This window comes from Passer montanus, unplaced genomic scaffold (assembly GCF_014805655.1).
Source record: "Passer montanus isolate IOZ18808 unplaced genomic scaffold, ASM1480565v1 scaffold76, whole genome shotgun sequence".
NCBI classification, from domain to species: Eukaryota; Metazoa; Chordata; class Aves; order Passeriformes; family Passeridae; genus Passer; species Passer montanus.
Genome location: NW_024372813.1, coordinates 3,359,647 through 3,378,786, shown reverse-complemented (window position 1 = coordinate 3,378,786; position 19,140 = coordinate 3,359,647). Strand labels below are relative to the sequence as shown.

Genomic DNA, 19,140 nt, shown 5'->3' with positions numbered 1-19,140 from the left:
CGGCACAGCACCAGGACAACAGCCGCTCTGCAAGGACTGCCTGTGCTGCTCTGGCATGTGCTGCCACTACCCCACGGTTGCCCGTGGGCTGACAGTGCTGGCAAAGGGCACAGCTGCAGTGTGCCTGTGGTGGGCAGCCCTGCCAGCAGCTCCTGGCATGCACATATGCTGGGAACAGCTCTTTTCCCTCTCTCTGGGCTGTGGCCTGCCTGCCATTGAGGCCTGAGACCTCTTACTCAGCTGGGACTGCTTGGAGGCATGCTCGGGTGTCAGCCTGACCCAACCTTAGAAAAACCCCCTTCCCAGGGGACGAGAATAGAGGGGAAACTGAGGCACAGCAGAAGGGTGGGTGAGCTGTGGGGATGGGCTAGAAGAGGACCCTCAGCTCTGGTGCAGCTCCTCCATGCCCTCCACCCACCCTGCTGCACTGGTTCTTGGGGGATGGGCTCTGCATGCTTGGCTTGTTGCTGATGCATCCTCACACTTGTGTCTCTCCCTCTCCAGCTGTCCCAGGTGGAGGGGGGGGCGGTGCCAGTGCTCATGGAATGCTTGTTCAGGTGTCCTGGGAGGCTGCTGCACACAGAGCCCCAGCACCCTGGCGGCCTGTGTAGGCTCCAGCTGGTTCTTGCTCTCACCAGGCACCAACCCCCATGGCACCGAGCTGCAGCTTGGTCAGGGCTGGCTCCACAGCTTGTGCCACTCTCCAGTGAGAGCCTCCACTGCACTGCACAGCACAGCTTCCCCTTCTGCCCCAGTCCTGGGCAGCTGTGGTGGGCGGACCTGGATCCGTGAGGGTGCCGGGCACCAAGGAAAATCCCACACATGCACGCGTGGAAAATCCCACACATGCATCTGTCTGCAAAGCTCCCGCAGGGCTGGGCTGGGCTGGGACATGATGTTCGATTTGAGGAGTAGGGAGGCACACAGTGTTTGAGCCACAGGGAGGGATGTTGCATAAGGCCCTTCTGCCTGGCTGGAGTGGAATCTCCCCAGGAGAACACAGTGAATGAGTGAGAACATGCAGGGCTAGGGGTGTCTCCCCTACATCCTGACCCTCGGGCAGACCCTCAAATCCTGCTGCCCTTCCTGTGCTGCCCCAAACCCCCTCCCAGGCTGCTGCTCACCTGCGCTCGCTGCACTAAGCATCACGTACACAGGCTTCCCACCCTCTGCAGCAGCATGCGCCTCCCAAGCCCTTTTCTCTGTCATTCCCATTAGCTGAGCCAGTCGGGTGGATCCAGGGCTGGGCTGGGAGACACTGGGTGCCAGGGGAGGCCGGGTGCGGGATGTCAGGGGTGCAGGATGCTGGGGTGTTCATTAACCCCTGGAGCACCGTGGGGCACTGGGGAGGTGGGGGCTCTGTAAGGGCTCCCTGTGCCATTGGCTGGAACTTTGTCACACCACGCCACAGGATGGGAAAGGCTCTGCCTACCCGTGGGAGGAAGGCTGAGCTCTGAAACAAGCGGTTGGGAGCGAGTGGCTGCAATGAGCGGGTTTTGCCACAGTCTGTCCCCATCTGCCTCTGTGCTATGAGCACCCCAAGGCTGTGGGGACAGGACAGAGGATGGGGAGAGGCAGCAAACAGGACTCCCAACACCATCACTGCATCCTTTGAACGCAGCTGGATTGACGGGTGCAATTAGAACAAATGTGGCACAGAGCTCATTGCTGCAGGCCAAAGTTTCCCCAGCCAAGAGGGGCCAGAAGGATGGCCAGACCATTTCCCAGCACCCCAACACCCACCGTAGCGACCTGGCCAGTGCAAGCACAGCTGGATCCAGCTGCCCTGTGGAAAGGCCCTTCCTGGAGCAGCTGTAAACCTGAGAGGCTGGCAGCACTTGGGGGTCTACTGTGTGTGTCCCCCACAGGCTGCTGCAGTGCCCATGTGTGCAAGGGATGTGTATGTACATGGTAGAGGAGCCTGAACCTGTTAACACACACACAGGAAAAGTCATCAGACACACAGAGGGAAAGTCATCACACACATGCACTCAACAAGGCACATGCGTGCGCCCTTGCACTAGAGCACTTGCAGGGTGCCTGCACAAGGCTGCTGTGGGGTCATCGTGTTGAGACAGACAGAACAGGGAGGAGAAAGCCACCCAAATAATGATTTCAAGCCTGTGTTTTGTTGTTTACCCAGCGTTTCCAGGGTGCCAACCACCTCCAGCTCCGTGACTCACACAGGGCTAGGGCAGAACCTCCCTCACCACAGCAGAGACACAAAACTGTGTGGAGTTGTGCTGCTGCACCACAGGGTATGGCCACCTACCTGCTCCCTGGCCCCAGGCACTGCCAGCCCAAGGAGGGCTCCGGATGGCCCAGGAGTTGTGTCCCTAGAAAACCCCAGGGGAGCATACTGCACCTTGCTTCAAACATCCTGCCAGCTTGGGGCTCTGCACAAACACCTCCAGGCTCTAACCTGTAGTAGCCAGCAGAAGCCCCAGAGATGGAGGGTTTGGGGTTTTTCTTACCCTCCCTCACTTACCCCATGGGGCTGAATCAAAAGCTGGCTGTGCCCTAGAACAGGGTTGGGGCATTCCCCACCCCTCTCCAGCACTGTTCAATCCAGATGACCCATCCTCTTACTCTCATATGTTTTGAGATGGCCCAAAATTAAAAAAACCCCAACCAAACAAAAAAATATCAATGATGGCTGTGCAAACAAAAACACCAGAGAAAGAGCAGAGCTGGGGGTACATACAGCTCCACACAGCCTGAGAAGAGCCTCCTTTCTGCTTGTGCCCTGTACAGGTGTGACACAGGGAACAGAGATCTGCAGGTTCACAACACTTTCCCTAGGTCACCCATCCAGCCCCTGGAAGGGGCTGCCTGCTGATATCTCAAAAAAAAAATCCATCTTGGCTCAGTCAGGGCCATCTAAGGGGAACTAAACCCCACTGCAAAGGTGGGGAGCTGCCAGGTTTTCCCAGCTGAGGAACAGCATCAGCCCAGTATCCCAAACAGTCCCATTCTAGCATTTCCTAGTCTCTTGCCCAGTGTCACCACTTTCCCACCTCTTCCCAGCCACAGACACATCTTGGGGCATGGGTATATATAAAAAGTAGAGTTTATTGCCATTTCTATCTAGATTTACACAACAGTGTCACCGCTTCTGACATCAAAAGCAATGTCCCGTCACATCCCAGAGAACAGGCCAGGGACAGAGGGGAGCCCAGGAACATGGGCTGGCTCCTCCACCCCAGTGGGTTAGAGGACAGCCTGCCTTGTGGCTCTGCCCAGTAGTCAGTCCAGATCCTTCCAGCACTGCTGCATGGTTCTGTCAGGTGGGATGCCAGAGAGGAGTGAATCTGCCCCCTCCTTGGTGCCACTTGCAACAGCTGGCTGTCCACTGACAGGTGCTCACCCTTCCAGTCTGCCTTCGAATTCCCCAGATGCTGAGATGGGCATGGCTGACCCAGAGCGGGCACCCCACAGCCTCAGAGGCACCTCTTGTGCGCACGTTTATACAGAGATACAGCTACAGAAGATGCCCAAACTAACAAAACAAGCTTTTTTTCCTTGTAATCCCCACACTGCTGTGCATTCGACCACGGTCTACGCTGCAGCTGCCACCCCTGGTGCTGCTCAGTCTGGGTCAGGTTCCAGTAGGCTCCTGGTTGGCCTGCGGGACATATCTGCTTTGCTCACTAAACATCGATCTCCCTCCAGTGCCAGGCTTTGCCAGAAAGAGACCCCCCCTGCAGAATGTGGCCTGGGGCTTGGCGTGCGCTCCTTCCAACCGCAGTTACCATCACGGTGCCAACGACTGCCCAGCTCTGCTCTTCAGCAGAGCCCAGGACAGGTACCACAGATCTCCTCCTGGCACCTGGCGGGCAGTTGGATGGGGAGGGGGGGGTCAGCTGCCCCTGTCTTCCTTGCAGAAGAGCATCCTCATGAAGGAGACGGCCACTGGCTCTGCGGGCTGGCCAGGGCTGCCCAAGGGGCCTCGGCTCAGTGCCAGGATCTGGCAGTCCTTCGTGTGAGATGAAGGTGGAAACGATTTTGCAGGAGATTAAGTAGAAAGAGTTCTGTGGCTCTGCCCACCCCGAGGACAGAGCCACCTTACACCGCAGAGCCCCCGGAGTGCTGGGCCGGGGCAGCCACCCCGGGGCTCTGCTCCTCAGGGCACAGGACCTCTGCTGGGAGCCGGGATTGGAACTTCTCCAGCTGCTCAGGGCTGGCCAGGGTCTTCAAGAGGCTGTTCTCACGCTCCAGCTGGGAGTTTTTCTCCAATAGTTCCTTGATTTGCTCTTTCAGGACCTCCACTTCCTCCCGCACAGCGTACATCAGATGATTTTTCACAAGATCCTGCAAAAGGCCATGGAAGAGACCAATCAATGGAGAGTAATGCCCGGGGAGTAGATCCCTCCTGTTCCCAAGTGCTGGGGCAAATGCCAAATGCTGCAGAAGCTTTCCCAAGGACCATCCCTCCCCAGCTCACTCTTGGAACCCTGGCCAGGGCTTGGTGCTCATCCAGCAGAGCTCACTCAGCCGCCATCTCTCTGGTCTCTCTGCATCCAGAAGCACTTTCCAGCCCCCTCACCTACTCTGGCATTTGGGGGGCTGGAATTCCCGAGCACCCAGGGAACCCGGCTCGGGCAACCCCAGACCCCAAAAGTCCCCCTCCATGTCCACCCTCGCTCCCTGCGCACTGCGGAGTGGCTGGAACCAATGAGCTTCACGGCGGTCGCAGACAAAGAGCAGCTCTGCCTGGCAGCGGGACGGGGACTGGGGACCCCCGTGGGCAGAGAGACCCCCCCACCCTGGGCCGAGCACCCACCCGGGAGCGGGAAGACGATCCCCGTGCAGAGCACCCGCGGGGTGACGGGGAAAGTGTGGGGGAGAGGGGGCAGCGCTGCAGCTCACCATCGCCTGCTCGATCTTGTTGTCAATGGCCACCACGCTGGCTCCGGAGGCGCTGGAAGAGAGCGGAGAGGCCGAGGGTCAGCACCGAAAACCTCCCTTCCATAGGGGTCCGTGCACGGCGACACCACCCCCTCAACCAGTGCATCGCCCTCCTCCCCAAGGGAATTCCTTAATTCAGGCACCGGTCGCGTACGTCCTTCGCTCCGGAGCGGCAATGCCCCCCACCTCATCGATGGGTTTCGCAGCAGCACCCCCGGACACCGAGACGCCCCTTCCCCAGATCTCTGCGGCGAATGGCGGGGACGCCGCGGCGCACCGGGGCTGTCCCTACCTGTTGTCGAGCTTCACGGAGACTACATCCCCCCCGAGCAAGGAGGAGAAGAAGGAGATGGAGAAGTTGTGGAGCTGGTAGACAGCCACCTCCATGGGGTACTGGTACATGCCGGTGCTCATGGCTGCGGCCGCAGGCACACACACTCGCAGGGACGGAGCAAAACGCAGTGCCGGCGGCTGCGCGCCGCCCCCGCTTATATCGGCGGCGCCCACCCTGCCGGGAGGGGCGGAGGCGGCGGGGCCCGCCCGCCGGTACTGCCCCCGCTGCGGCACTCCGCCCCTCGCAGCTGCTCCCTCTGCAGCCCCCCGCTGAAACCACAGCGCGGCGCCGTCCCAGAGCACGGGCCCCGCGCTTCAGCACCGTGTCCCACTCAGTCTGCACCCCCACTCCACACCCCTCGTCTGCCAGCAGAGTCCTGGAACCCCCGGCACCCCTAGTGCAGCACCCCATAGCCCACAAGCCTCAGCATCCCATTCCTGTGTTCCCGGGCTCCCAGGCGGGGGGACACACGCATCTGCCTGGGGGCTGGGAGCAGGCATGAACCCGGTCTGCGTTTGGAGGTGCAGCCTGCAGGTCCCGCACAATGAGAGCCCGTGACTGTGAAAGGGAGGCAGGAGGGAAAGAGGAGCCATGGGCATTCAAAATAGAGCCCGGAGTGCAAAATAGAAACGTGAGTGAAAAACAAAGGGATTGCTAAAAAACCGGGGTGCATTACAGAAACGGGGCTGTAAAACAAACGTAAACAGGAGTGACAACAGAAACCAGAGCAGAAAAACAACCCAGGCGTAAAAAACAACTCCGGGAGGAGAAATGAAAACCTGCGCGCAGAGAAAACCCGGGGTGCAAAACCAACCCAGGGTACAGAACACGCCCTAAAGTTACAGAACAACAACTGCGGAGTAGAGAACAAACCCGGGGTACAGAACAACACCGCAGAGTGCAGAACAGTCCCCGGATACAAACAAAGCAGAGGTCCAAAACGAACTCGGGGTACAGAGAAAAACAAGTCCAGGGTTCAGAGCCAACCCCGTGTGAAGAACAAGAAATCTAGGGTGCAACAGAGTGACCTTGTGATGCAGAACAAATTCCGGCTACAGAACACGCCCTGGTTGCAGAACAACAACCATGCAATGCAGAACCAGCCTGGGGTCCAGAACTAAATCGGGGTTCGTAACAAACTCGGCAGCACTAAACACCCCCCCCCGGGCTGCAGAACAGTGCGGGGTTACAGACCAAGGCAGCACTAAACACCCTCCCCGGGCTGCAGAACAGTGCGGGGTTACAGACCAAGGCAGCACTAAACACCCTCCCCGGGCTGCAGAACAGTGCGGGGTTACAGACCAAGCCCGCGGCCCGGCCCAACCCGGCGCGCTCCGGGCGCGCCCCGGCTCGGCGGCCCCGCCCAGCGTTGCATAACGGACGCGCGGCACTGCAGCGCGCGGGGGCTGGGCGGAGCGCGTCCCCGCGTGCGCGCACTCGCGCGTGAGCCCCGCGGGCACGGCCGGCCCTGCCCGCGTCCACGCGGCGATTCATACACAGAGCAAGCGCGTCTCCTCCGAGAAGTGGAAGCAGGGTCCTAAAACGCCCCCAACATCCCAGGGGCTGCGGTGGCACTGCCCACCCAGAGCTGCCTCCACTGCCCTCGGCCGCCCACTTATCTCTGCCCTCTGGACCTGGGGGAACTTTGCTTAGTGGTTGCCTGCCGCCCCTGACTCCGGGGGCTCATCCCCTGCTGGGCATGGCGAGGCTGATGCTGGATGGCAGACCCCACACATGGCATAGTATCCAAGAAAGAGTTAATGCTGGCAGGACATGTGCACCCCAGGGATGCTACAAAGGACACTGAGCACCCAGATCTAGGGGTACTGATCGTGGCTGGCACTTCGCTGTTGGGAGAGGCCAAGGAACCCTGACTTGTGGGTGTGCTGCTGTGCCCCTTCCATGAGCAGGGAGGGAGAGCAGAGTGGATTTTCCCCATCAGAAAGGGAAACTGAGGCACAGTGCAACACAGCTGCTGCTGGGAGCAAGACCTCGCCAGGCAGCTCTCCACAAACCCCACCCCAGAGAAGGGTGAGGATGCTGTGCTGTCTGTGAACTGCAGCGGGGGCATATTTGGGTGCCCTGGGACATGTGGGTTTGAGGTCGGGATGTGAGAAAGCATCTTCTCCCTGGTGGGCCTGGGAGGGGGCAGGAATTATGCACATCCCCCTGTGTCAGCACTACTCCGGCTCATGCAAAGCTGCTGAATAGGGGCTGAGCAGGGTGCTGGCACTCAAGAGAGTAGGCAGGTGTCTGTCCCCCAAGCCCCGAGGCTGGCCTGTGCTCCTCCCCTCACCCATACCAGGCCCGACTTACCAGTCCCTCCTTCTGAAGAGGCTCGGGGAGTATGGTGGCTGGAAGGCCATGCCACCCTGTGACCCTGTTCCAGCCGCTCTGTTCCTAGCAGCGATGCTGGCTCTGCCTGTGGCTGCGTCCCCCCAGCTTGCAATGGCAGAGACAGCCTGGGTGTTGGCTGCATCCAGGGGCTCCAGCCACAGGGTAAACATGCTGGGAGATGACCTCAGCTGCACTCAATTGGCCCTTTCAAGGCCAATGGCCAGTGTGCCATCCCGAGCTGCGCGGGTGCCCCCTCCCTGGGGAGATGAAAGGCCTCTCTGTGCACTTGTCCCCAGAGTGGCTGGTGGTGGGCTTGGTGGCAGCCCCTGGGACACAGCTTTGTCCCCTGCTGGGAGAAGTCCAGACCACTCACATCAGGGGTCTTTTGACTGAGTTTGCCACTGCAGCTCATGAAACATGCTGCTTTCACTGGGGAGAAGACAGGAGAGATGGGGAGAGCATTTTCTCACGCAGTTGTGCCACCTCCTGTCTTCTGCAGAGAGGTGTCAACAGCAGGGAGATGGGGTGGGTGGACCCCAGCCTGCCCTCAGCCCTGGCAGCTGTGCCTGTGTCCCCAGCTCCTGCGATATGGCCGCCCCAGTCCTGGTTCAGCCTCCTTCCCAAAGGAAGCCCTAACATCTTTAGTGGCAGGGACCAAGGGCTCCAGAACCGGCAGACCAGAGCCTGGCTGGTGGTCCTTGTCTCACAGCTTGAGGTTCCTGCTCCCTGCCTGGTACCTTTCTAATGCAGCACTCAGACACCAAAAAACCCCAAATATTTCTGCAGCTGCTGGAGTGCAGCTGGAAAATGCTTTGGGGGGAGATTGCTTCAGCTCTGCCACCTCCAATATTTTTCCCATGGAGCTGGGACTATTGCAAAAATAAACCGGAGTAAGTCACTGATTTCTCTGTAGTCTTCCTGGGTCTTTCCACCCAACCCCGCCCGCATCACTGCTCAGGGCATGGGCTCCTCACCTAGGCTGGGCAGGATGCTGTTGGCCATCGAGAGGCCGCAGCAAGGGATGCTCTAGAGGGATGAAGAAGCAGATGTTTCTTTCCTGGCATTCAGTAAATGAGGGATCTCTATGCAGCCAGTGGCCAGGGCAAGTCAGGCTGGGCAGGGGGCTGCAGCCCCCCTCGCAGCCCCACACCTCATTTGGGGGTGGGGCTCCTGAACGTGTCGCGGGGCACACACAACCACGGTGCACCTTGCAGCCCCTACAAGAAAGTCCTGCCTGCACATGTGCATGCACACATAGCACACCCACATGCCCACATCCCTGCATGCACATGTGTGTTTGCAGCCCACACGAGCATGTGCTCTGCACACAGGGCACACCCTGCACATGCATGTGCACATTGGTGCACCCTGCTTGCACACATGTGCAAGCACATTAGTTTAGTACCTGGAGCTGATTATCTTGAGGGTCTTTTCCGACCTGAAGGCCTCTGTGACCCTGTGACACACACTTTGTGTGCCAAACAATTGCTGCTGTTCTGCATGCAGATGCAGGAGCGCTGCCGGCACCCCCTGCACACCCTGCCCTGACTAACAGCTGATGCACAGCCTTGCCTGCACACCCGCGTCAGCAGCATGGCACAGGGCAGCTCTGTGTGCCCCTGCATAGTGGGAGGGCACCCCCAGAGCTCAGGTATCACCTGCAGCCCTGCTGGCACCTCCCCAGTAGGAGCAGCAGCTCCCAGCTCTGCTGGATCCTGCTTTGTGCCAGCTCTCCCCAGGAGCCCCTTTGAGTTGCCCCAATGCCCCCACAACAGCAGGGTCCTACCTGGGGCTTCAGCTGCACCCCAAGGAGGCCCTTTCCTAGCACACCACAGCCCTAGCACACACCAGCTAGCAGCCACCTCCTCCCCTGTCACCTGCTCCTGCTCCTCCAAGTAGGGCAGGGTGGGCAACACACCACCTTGCTCTTCCTAAAGAGCAGCTCACCATGGACTCACAGATACCCTATGGCATCAGAGCTCTGGGAACAGTTACCCTGCGGCACCAGTGGTGGCTGAGAGGGGCCAGTGGTGTGAACTGCACCCCTGAGGCAGCAGCATGGCACCTCCTGCATCTACACACAGTGACAGGAGGTTCATCCGGCCAGGCCCGGCTCGTGCCTGTGGTTATTTTGGTGACAGCGACAGCAGCCACAATACAGGGTAGTTGTGACACTAATTGTTGTGCTCTCTGGGGAAAAAAGCACCCACGGTTGTCATCAAGCAGTGAGGAGAGGTGGCGACACCAGCCAATGATGATATCACCCCAGCAATGGCCCTGCAGGACACCCCAAAGCTGCCAGCAGCCCCCAAGCCCTTACACAGCCTGTGCCTCAGCCAGAAGATGCCAGCCCCCTACTGGGTGACATTAAGTGACAACTCCCTCCTCAGCAATGGGACTTAGAGCTCTGCAGCCACCACAGAGCTCTGCCAGGCTTGAGCAAGGGGTGATAGGGAGGAGGACAAGAGATTTATCTCTTGCTGCCTGGCATCCCACACCTGTGCAGTGCTGTGGGTCAGGGGACATATCCTCTCCCCACCGCCCCAGGGACAATCTGTGCTTTTGTACTGAGCCCTGTGTGTTGGACCTGCTCCAGGCACTGCAGGGCCACACACCAAAGGATGCTCCTGTCCTGGTAGTGGCCAATAGAGCTGAGAGGTGCTTGGGGCTCAGAAGCAGCCCCGGGGCTGGGGCTTCAGGGCTCCCCAGACTTGGCTCTCGGCCTGCTCCAGGCTCTGCTCATGGCTCCATGGCAGTTTTCCTGGCTTGCTCTCTCCCAAGGACTCAGCTCAATGGGAGGAAGGCCCTTCAGAGGGTCTGAGGCGTGGGAAATGTTTATAGCCTGGCCTCAGAGACACTGGAGAGCAAACTGGGAAAGGCGCCGAGCCAAGGCTGCCCAGGCTGCTCTGCAGAGCCAGATCTCCTGCTCCAAGGGTCAGAGCAGAGTGGGAGAGGAAAAGCTACTGCTTGCAAACACAGCTAAGAAAACTCTGCCTGTCATGGCCCAAAATCCTGCAACTGTGGTGGTACCAGCCAAGGGACTGGGAATGCCAGCACCAGGGCATCCTAGCTATGCCCTGCAGGAGCAGAGGGAAGTGTGGCTGGGGACACTGGTGATGGCTGGGGCCTGTGGTTGTCTGTGGCAGGAAAGACTGGGTGTGGGACAGGGCTGAGGAGCTCCAGGTCTTGCCCAGCAGCTCTATCCTGGCTCTGGGAAAGGAGAGGTAGTGCTAGGGGCTGCCCATGGGGAAACAGGCAGCTGAGGCATCTGCCGCAGAATCCCAGCATCCTGAACAGCAACTGCCTGCCCTATGGCACTGGCATGGAGCTTTTGTGTCAGTCCCAAGGGCTGTGGGCCCAGCACTGCCAGAGCACACCAGTTGTCCAGATCTTGGTTTCCTCCTCCTGGAGATTCCCTGGCTGAGCTGCTCCCTGAGGCCTGGGACTACCCTCCAGCTCAGCTGGTGCCTCCCAGGTGCTGTGTGAGACATGCAGAAATCCCATGCAACCAGGAACCCTGTGACATGGGGACCCAGGTCATGCCCATCAGAGCCCTGGCGGGGTCATAAATGCCCCAACCCAGGGCATGTGCTGCTCCAGAACAGCAGGTAACCACTCCTGGGCACACCTGAACATGCCTGGGTGAGGATGCACCCCCTGCCTGCAGAGCTGGTGCTGCTGGCCTTGCCTGGTCCCAGTCTCAAGCCAGGGGACACCAGAGTCAAGTGTGGCCTGCACAGAGGCGGTGGCCCCTGCCACACTGGGGAAGCCCAGGGACGGTTTCAGTGAGGGAAGGCCAGAGGGGAACCTACCCTTGGGAAGGCTGACAGGGAACATGTCCTCCTTCCCTTCATGCCCAATGGAGACAGAGTGAGCTCTGTGGCCATGGGCAGGGGACACAGGTGACCCACCCCACCAGGCAGCAGGCATGGGCAGGGATTGTGGTGTGGAGACTCCTCCAACCTGTCAGGCTGGAGGCAGTGTGGGGTGGTGGAGGGAGCCCTAGTAGGCTCCTGTGTCCAGCTGTGGGGCTGACTGCTTCCTCTGATAAAGGTACTTGGCTGTACTCCCAGTTCTGTTTTTTTCTAGCATGCAAGTGCACACCCTCAAGCCAGCCTGCTGAGAGCTGCAATTTTTCTTTAACTTTGTCACCAGACCCTCTTCTTCCTCCTGTGCCCCTAGCAGCAGTGGCCTCCCAGCAGTAGTGTGAGGAGGGGAGGTCAGAGAGGACCCAGTTTCAGCCGTGTTGGAAGCCAGAGAGGACCCAGTTCCCTTCTCACCATGTTGGAAGCCCCCAGAGTCACAGCTTCCCCAGGCATGCTGCTATAGGAGAGGAAGAGTTAAAAAGGCTCATTTGGTTGTTACCAGCCCTGGATCATGTGGCCAAACATCCTATTTTGCTGGTGTTTGGCAATACCAGCCCCATGCTGCTGCTGCCAACCCAGTGCAGACACCCCAGTGGGTGCCCTGCCAGGGACTGTGGGGCACCCTTGCAGCTCACTGCTCCCCACAAAGGGTCCCACAGCTGCCAAATGCTGAGGTGAGAGTGCCAGGCATGGCACAGCCCAGTGAAAACCCTGCAGCTTTCTTTGAGCACCATGCCTGGCTGTTGGGGCAGTGCAGCCAACCCCCCATGCTACCTGCTCCGATGGACCAGGCATGTCCAGCCCCAGGGAGGATTGCAGGCTGAACCCTTGGCAGAGCTTTAATCCACGAATCTGTCTGCAGAGCAAAGTGTTTCACACCCAGGGGCTGGGCTGGAGTGCTGTCATTGAACTCGGTGTTATTGCCTCCTGGTTACCTGTGCCCTGCCCCGGCGCTCCTGCCAGCTATGGCTCTGAACTCCAGAACTGTCCTTGCTTCTTAGCTTACTGTGTTATCCTGGACAGCCCCAACTGGGTCACCCCCACATCCTGGGTGCTCTTTTTTGGTCCAGTTTCAGGGGGTGGGGATAGAGCACAGGTGGTTGGAACACTGAAGGGACCTCCCACAGCACGAGGGCTACGCGGTGCCCTTGCACCCCACAGCAGGTAGGCTGGGTTCTGCCTCCCCCAGCCTCTCCTTCAGCTTTGCAGGGATCCTCAGCCCGAGAGAGGAACCCCAAAGTAGGGCCTCTGGCATCCTCCAGAAACAACCCCAGGCCCCTTTTCAGGCAGGAGCAGGCGCCCCAGAGCCCTGCTAGGCGCTGGCAGCTGCTGCCCTGCAGCGTGCAGGAGTGCCCGCTCACTAACTGGGAGGCAGCTCGTTATGTAATGAGGACAGAGGCAGGGGAGCTGCAAGAGCAGTGCAGCGCACCCTACGCTACCCAAATCTGCTCTTCCAGCCTAGAATAAGCCCTGTTTATGGAACCCCTCAAGCCCTTCACTGGCCCCTTCCCCAGGTGCTGGAGCCTGGTGCTCTCCTGCCTGGCCCAATGCTTGAGCGGAGTCCCAGCAAGAGCCCCAGCAGCCCCACAATATCCGAGCGACGGCTGAACCCCATTGGGGGTGCAAAGCCCAGACAGACCTGACCCGGCGGGGGCTGGAGACAGAGGAGCTGTGCTCGGCTGGCGCGTGAGCCAGCTCCCACAGGAGGTCAGGCAAGGACACGTAGGGCAGCACGGCTTCAGCAGAGACGGTTATTAATACCCCGCCTGGCCTTTGCATGGAATCCCGGGCATTTCAAATCAGGGACCTTTGCTGAAACCCTGCCGTCACTGACATTTCAGAACAATAACAATGTGAAAGACAATCGGTTCCTGGCAGGACGTATACCTGTGGGGCTGCCGAGGCTCTCTGCGTGCCTGATCTCAGCAGCCAGATCCCAACTTGCTTGTGCCAGCCCTTGGGAACAACCTGAGACCATCCCCTGCCTCCAAACCACCCCAAGCAGTCCTGCTCTTTTTCACAAATATATCACTGTGATGGTCTCACTAAAGGACATGGAAACATCTTGTCCTGCCCCATGGCATCTGCCACCCTCTGCCAATCTGGACAGGGCTGCCATCCCCAGGGAATTGCAGGTGGGGGTGGCAAGGACTGGATCCCACTCTGATCCTGGAGTCTGAAGGGCCCAGAGTTTCTTCTCTGCCACTAGAGTTGTTCTGCAGCAAAAGCCCCCTCAAATATATATATAAAACTCAGCACACAGACAGAGGATGATCTCCTGTCCCAAAGCCAGCCATGTTCAGCACCTGGATAAATATAACTCAGAGCTCACTTGCAAAGCATTGGAATGGGTTGTAGCCTCTCTCGCCTCTCCAGTCCTCTTCCCCCAACACACGCCCTAGGGTAACGTCGGAGATGATGACCTCAGAAGTCTTTTCCACCCTAATGAGTTCTGTGATTCTCTGTCCTCTACCAACAGGGTCTCAGTCCTTCCCAAGAGCAGGATCCACCTGGAGCCTCACTGGCCTTGGCAGTCCACTTAAAGCACCCGGATCCATTCACGGTCACGTCCCCTGGGCACACACACAGCTGCCAGGCTCTGACAACACATATCCCAAGCCTTTCCAAGTCCTTTGGTCCCATGCAGGTCACGGTGCTCCCCAGAAGTACAGAGTCAGCTTTAACCCTCTTTGTGCTGGGCAGTGGCCAAGGAGGAGGTGTCAGGTCCCAGCAGAGACTGTCCAGGATCAGGCCATGTCTCACCAGGAAAGGATACTGTGATGCTGGAGAGAGGAGGCACGATGCTGGGATCAGGGCAGACCCCTGCAGCCTCCTTCAGCTCCAACTTCTTCCTCATCTTTAAAGTTCAAAGCTGGAAAAAATCCTGTCCAACCTTTTCCCCATAGGGCCATGCTGTCATCCCTGCCTGACCTTGGGACACCTGCCTGCGCAGAGCCAAATGCCTGCCCTAGGAGATAGGCAGTGCTGGAGAATCCACAGAGAACCAAGATGACAGGCTGCTGGGAAGCTGACATTGGCATCACCAGACTGGCTCATCTGTGCCAGTCCCCTTGGCCATAGCCTTGTGGTCAGAGGCAAATGATTCCCTCCCAAGGGGCTGGAGGGGCTGAGAATGGCTCTCCTGTACTCCAAAGAGTGTTGAGAATATCCTTTTGGAGGGAGCTGGGTCTTGCAGGAGCAAGCAGGGACAGGCATGGTGCATGGTGTGGCATGTGCTGCTGCCAGCCCTGCTGAGCCATGCCAACACAGTGTGCTGTGGCAGAGCCCCTGTGAGCCTGGTCTGCTGGGACACAGGCCCCAAGTCTGCTGGGTCATGGGGTGGGGGTCGCAAGGTATTGAGATGCCCATGATGGAGACCACAGCAGGCTGAGCTGGCTGCCTGCCTGACATCTTCCCAGGGGTAGGAGGATTTGGGTATGCCAAGATCAGCACCTCCCAGCAGTACAAGCTACTCCCTGCCACTGAAACAGCATCTCCCCAGCACCTTGGTGGTGTGCAGGGCTTGCAACCAACACTGCAGGCCACACATCAGGCCATGTGCAGCTCTGTCTTGTGGGAGCAAAGCAAAGAAAGCCTGGTGCACGGTTCTGGAGGGCAGGGGGACTCTCCCGGCCCCCTCCATGGCAGAGCTGTCCCAAGGCCAGAAGAAGGAGAGTGGGACAGCTCAGTCCTACACCCACACCTCTCTCATGCTCACTCACGGCCCCTCTACCCATCAATATGTCCTTGTTGCTTCAGCCCACTCAACCAGCTGGAATGTCTGCCCTGGCCCTGCCACCTCGGGATGCCCTTTATGCCCTGGCTCCTCTCCTCCTGCATTGCTGCCGCAAAATGACACCCGACAGACAGGAACAAGTGGTGCTGTGACACAAATGCCATTCTGGTACTGCTGCCCTGGCAGCTCTTCCTTGCTGGCCTAACCTTACAGCGGGAAAGGCAGTGCTGCCCTTGCTTTGCCCAAATTCATGCTTCCCCAGCCCCTCACACAGAACTTCCCTGCCTCCCTGTGACTCCTGTGGCTTGCCCAGGCCTGGGAGAAAGCGGCCCTCAGCTCCTTTCATGGCTCCGACCAAAGGATGGGTCCTGTTGAATGGAGCAGCAGGTCTGGCAGTGCCTACAGATGATCTGGCTATGCAGAGGTATCCCCTCACAGCCTGGAGCAGGATGGGCACAGGCTGGCCAGGCTGCCAGGTGTTGCCCAGGAGTGGCTGGGCAGGAATGCTGGCACGGCTGGCTGATGTGGGCAAGCGGGCTGGTATGTACCTCCTCTTCCCACCCAGAGCCACGCAGTGCCACTTGGATCACAGGCTAGCACACGCCCAGCGTTCTGCTTCCCCTGCAGTGCCGACCTCCTCCCACATGCCTGGCTCCCCTCAGCCACCTGGCCCAGGAAAAGGTGCCATGTGGTCATGGGCCTGCTCTCCCTGGTCTACACTCAGTTGGGCTTGTGTTTGGGTCTGGGATAATGTTGGCATTACAGAGGGATGGCAAAGACTTTTCTGCCCCCTTCACTGGCACCTGCAGGGAGAAGGTGTGCCCAGCCAGGGTGGTGGCAGCTGTCCTCCCTATAGCTGGTGCTTCCATGTGCGCACGGTCCCTTGGCACTGCTGAGACTTCCCTGGAAAGCAGTTTGTGATGCCCTATGTGATGACATGGTGGGAAGAAGCCCTTTCTGCACAGGATCCCATGCACTCCTGAAACAGCAGGGCTTTCTGCAGGAGCATGAGCCCTGGAGGCAATTGGTCCAGAGTATGCCTTCCTTGTGCATCCCTGACAACATCCCTGCTTTGAGTAAAGGGCATGGAGAGCCTGGCAGGGACCACCCAGCCAGAGAAGCCCCCAGAGACAGGTTAGACATGCTGAAATGTGTGTTGTCTGAGAAGCCCAGCATTGACCTGACCCTGACTGAGTTGTCAGCCAGGGCCAACCAGGCCCAGAGCCAGACTCAACTCCGGGTTTAGGATCTTGGGCATCCCATGCTGTCCTGGATGTCAGCCACACATGAGGATGTGTATCCACACAACTTTGCCTTCCTCCTGTATTGCTGTAGGAGCACATCAGCCAAAACAGTGGTCACCAAATGGTTTGGGTACCCTGGTGCCAGCAGCAGGGTGCCCTTAACAGGCATGTTATCGGGGTGTTCCTCTGACACCCACAATCCTCTGCTGTGTATGCTATCTCCTCTTGGATGTGTTGGCTCATTCCCCAGAAGGAGAAAGTTCAGGCTGGAGCAAAACAACTGCAAACACAGGTGTGGGCACACCTGGCTCCAGTGCCTGGGGCCATGCACCTAGCTCCCCCATGCTGTGCCACCTAGGGGTGATGGGAGATCACCCAGGCAGCCTCCAGACCAAGGTGCCTGGACACTGGGTGTGACAGAGGGACATAGCTTTGCCACCATAGCACAGCCAGTGACAAACACAACGCATGGAGCCTCTTGGGACACATCACACAGCAGGGCATGGAAGACAGGCAGCAAGGAGTGCTAAGGCACACTGACAAAGAAATCCTTGTCCCTTGGCATCTCTGCTCACTCCCTACCTCACCAGGAGCACCACAGATCCCACTCCAGCAGCGATGAGTTTGAAAGCAGCCTGCTGTGCCCATATCAGTGGCCTCTGGCCCACAGGCACTGTCACTGGCTGCCCCAGTGAGCCGCCCAGGTGCTTGGCTCTGACCCCAGCCCTGGCAGCCCGTGCTGAGGACAATGTCTGTCTTTCCCCTTCACCCACGGTGCCAGTTTGCTGCAGCCTCCCAGGGAGGAGGGGAACCTCTCACTCCTGTTCCTTCTCAGCTGGGTAGGTTCACTGCTCCCCGTACGGGCCAGGCACCAGCGCTTTGGCAGGTGTCCCAGCTCCTCCCTTCCCACCTGAGCGGCAGCTTGGCGTTATGTAAGTGCAGGAAGAGCAAGGCTGGCTCGAGGCAGCAGCCTCTCGGCGTCAGACGCTGCTGGGCGAGGAGGCGGGAGTGCGCCGGGGTGGCTCGCGCATGGGGCAGCCACGTGTGCGCCCACCCGCCTGCCGCTCCGCGCACAGCCCGCGAGCACGCCCACGGCGCGTGTGGAGGGAAGGGGAGGGCGAGGTGTCTCTGAACGTGTGGGTGCTGCTCCCCGTGCACATTTCCCACCCATGGCGGAGCAGCAAGCCCCAGAGCCGCTGCCCACCGTGCCAGCCAGGCAAACATCTGTACCTGACACACTGATGGGCCACAGGTCTCCTCAGGGTAGTGGACGTGTCCCACCTGCTGAAGACACTGGAAGTCTCGGGCACCTGCGGCACTACTGGCCCAGTTCGGTTCTCTCAGGCTGAACTGGGGATACCCAGACCTGCTAGACCCCGTACAGGCTGCTCCCCTACAGGGTGTCACCAGCTCTCTGTCACCAGAGCCAGCCCCACACAGCGCCAGTGCAGGACCTGAGACAGCTCTGTCCACTCCTCGCCTCTGGGGTTCACCTCATCAAGGCCGGGGAGCCTGCAGAGTGGTAGCACCTGGGACCTGCTGTTCAGTCTCCTCTGTTCTCACTGCTAGAGAAGGGAGCAGGGCAGACCCCACAGTCCTCCCTCCTCAGTCTGCCAGGGAATGGATGGGAGCAGCCCCCAGCACATTCAGCCTGCCCAGAGCAACCCCGAGACCAGCTCGGGCAGGGCAGAGCCACTTTCCAGGGATGGGAAGTACCACTCCGGGCCAAACCTGCGTCCACTCCGGGGAGGGCCAGGGAAGCTGCCAAAAGGGCAGGAGCTGGCACTGGGACTCTCGGGCTCCCTACCCGGGCTCTCAGTGACGCTCAAGATGGCTTTTGAGGCAGCACAGCTGCTTCCCAAGGAACCTGCTGCGCTCTCCACGAAGGATGGGGCCGATGCCTGTGTGCCGCTGGACACTGTCCATGCCCCTGCGGGCAGTGTCTGTGTAGACAGAGGTAGCCAGGGAGATGAGCACAGAGTCCAGCGGCCAAGACACACAGCTGGGGGCTGTTGTCACTGCCCGGCAGACACAGGGCACCACAAGACAGGCACGGCGGGCATGGCAGAGCACCCAGAGATGGGCTGGCACCACGTAGGGACTCTGTGCCAGACGCGGCCTCTCCCCACCCAGATTCCACCGCCGCTGACACCCCCCAGCCCCGGGGTGACACAAGTCCCTTTCTCTTGCCAGCCCCGCACCGCTGCCAGCTCCGAGCCCGCTGCCCCGGGGCGCCCGGCCCCCGGCAGCTCACAGGCTCCTGGCGGTGACACCCACCTGTGGAAGAGGAGCAGGATGGAGAGCAGGGTCTGGTCGATATTCCTGTTGCAGATACCCTGGTTGAAGAGGTAGCAGGGGTCCCGCACGACGGGTTCCAGCGAGTCCTGGCGCATGATGGAGCTCAGCTTGTCGGTGTTGAGGTTCTGTCGGACCAGCTGCTCCCGCAGCTGCCGGAAGCTGCTCACGGTGGGGCTGCCCGGGTTGTTGTTCTCGCCGCCGGCCCCCTCCTCCAGCCCGCTCCGGTTGGCCAGATCCAGGCAGCAGCTGCAGCAGTCCAGCCCCACGGGCGACCGGCACTCCTCCGCAGGCGACGAGGACATCCCGGGGGGCCCCGCGCCTGGCCACGGCGGCGCCGCCGGGGCCGCTCCCGGGGCCGCGGAGGGCGAGCGGCTGCAGGACGCCCGCCCCCGTTCCGCCCCGTCCCCGTTCCGCCCG

At 59.8% G+C, this 19,140-nt stretch overlaps 1 protein-coding gene across 2 annotated transcripts; it reads right to left on the bottom strand.

The window, feature by feature from the left end:
• Positions 1-3,052: 3,052 nt before the first annotated feature.
• TSC22D3 (TSC22 domain family member 3) lies at positions 3,053-19,107 on the bottom strand. 2 transcript variants are annotated; one of them, XM_039731089.1, is made up of 3 exons: positions 18,703-19,107; positions 4,870-4,921; positions 3,053-4,311 (listed from the first exon to the last, which is right to left on the bottom strand). In XM_039731089.1, exons 1-3 carry the CDS (start codon positions 19,023-19,025, stop codon positions 4,066-4,068), a joined length of 621 nt encoding a protein of 206 aa, XP_039587023.1. In that variant the 5' UTR covers positions 19,026-19,107; the 3' UTR covers positions 3,053-4,065. The 2 variants fall into 2 exon arrangements, with proteins under 2 accessions (XP_039587023.1, XP_039587024.1); XM_039731090.1 differs by lacking the exon at positions 18,703-19,107 and adding an exon at positions 5,201-5,589.
• Positions 19,108-19,140: the final 33 nt, after the last annotated feature.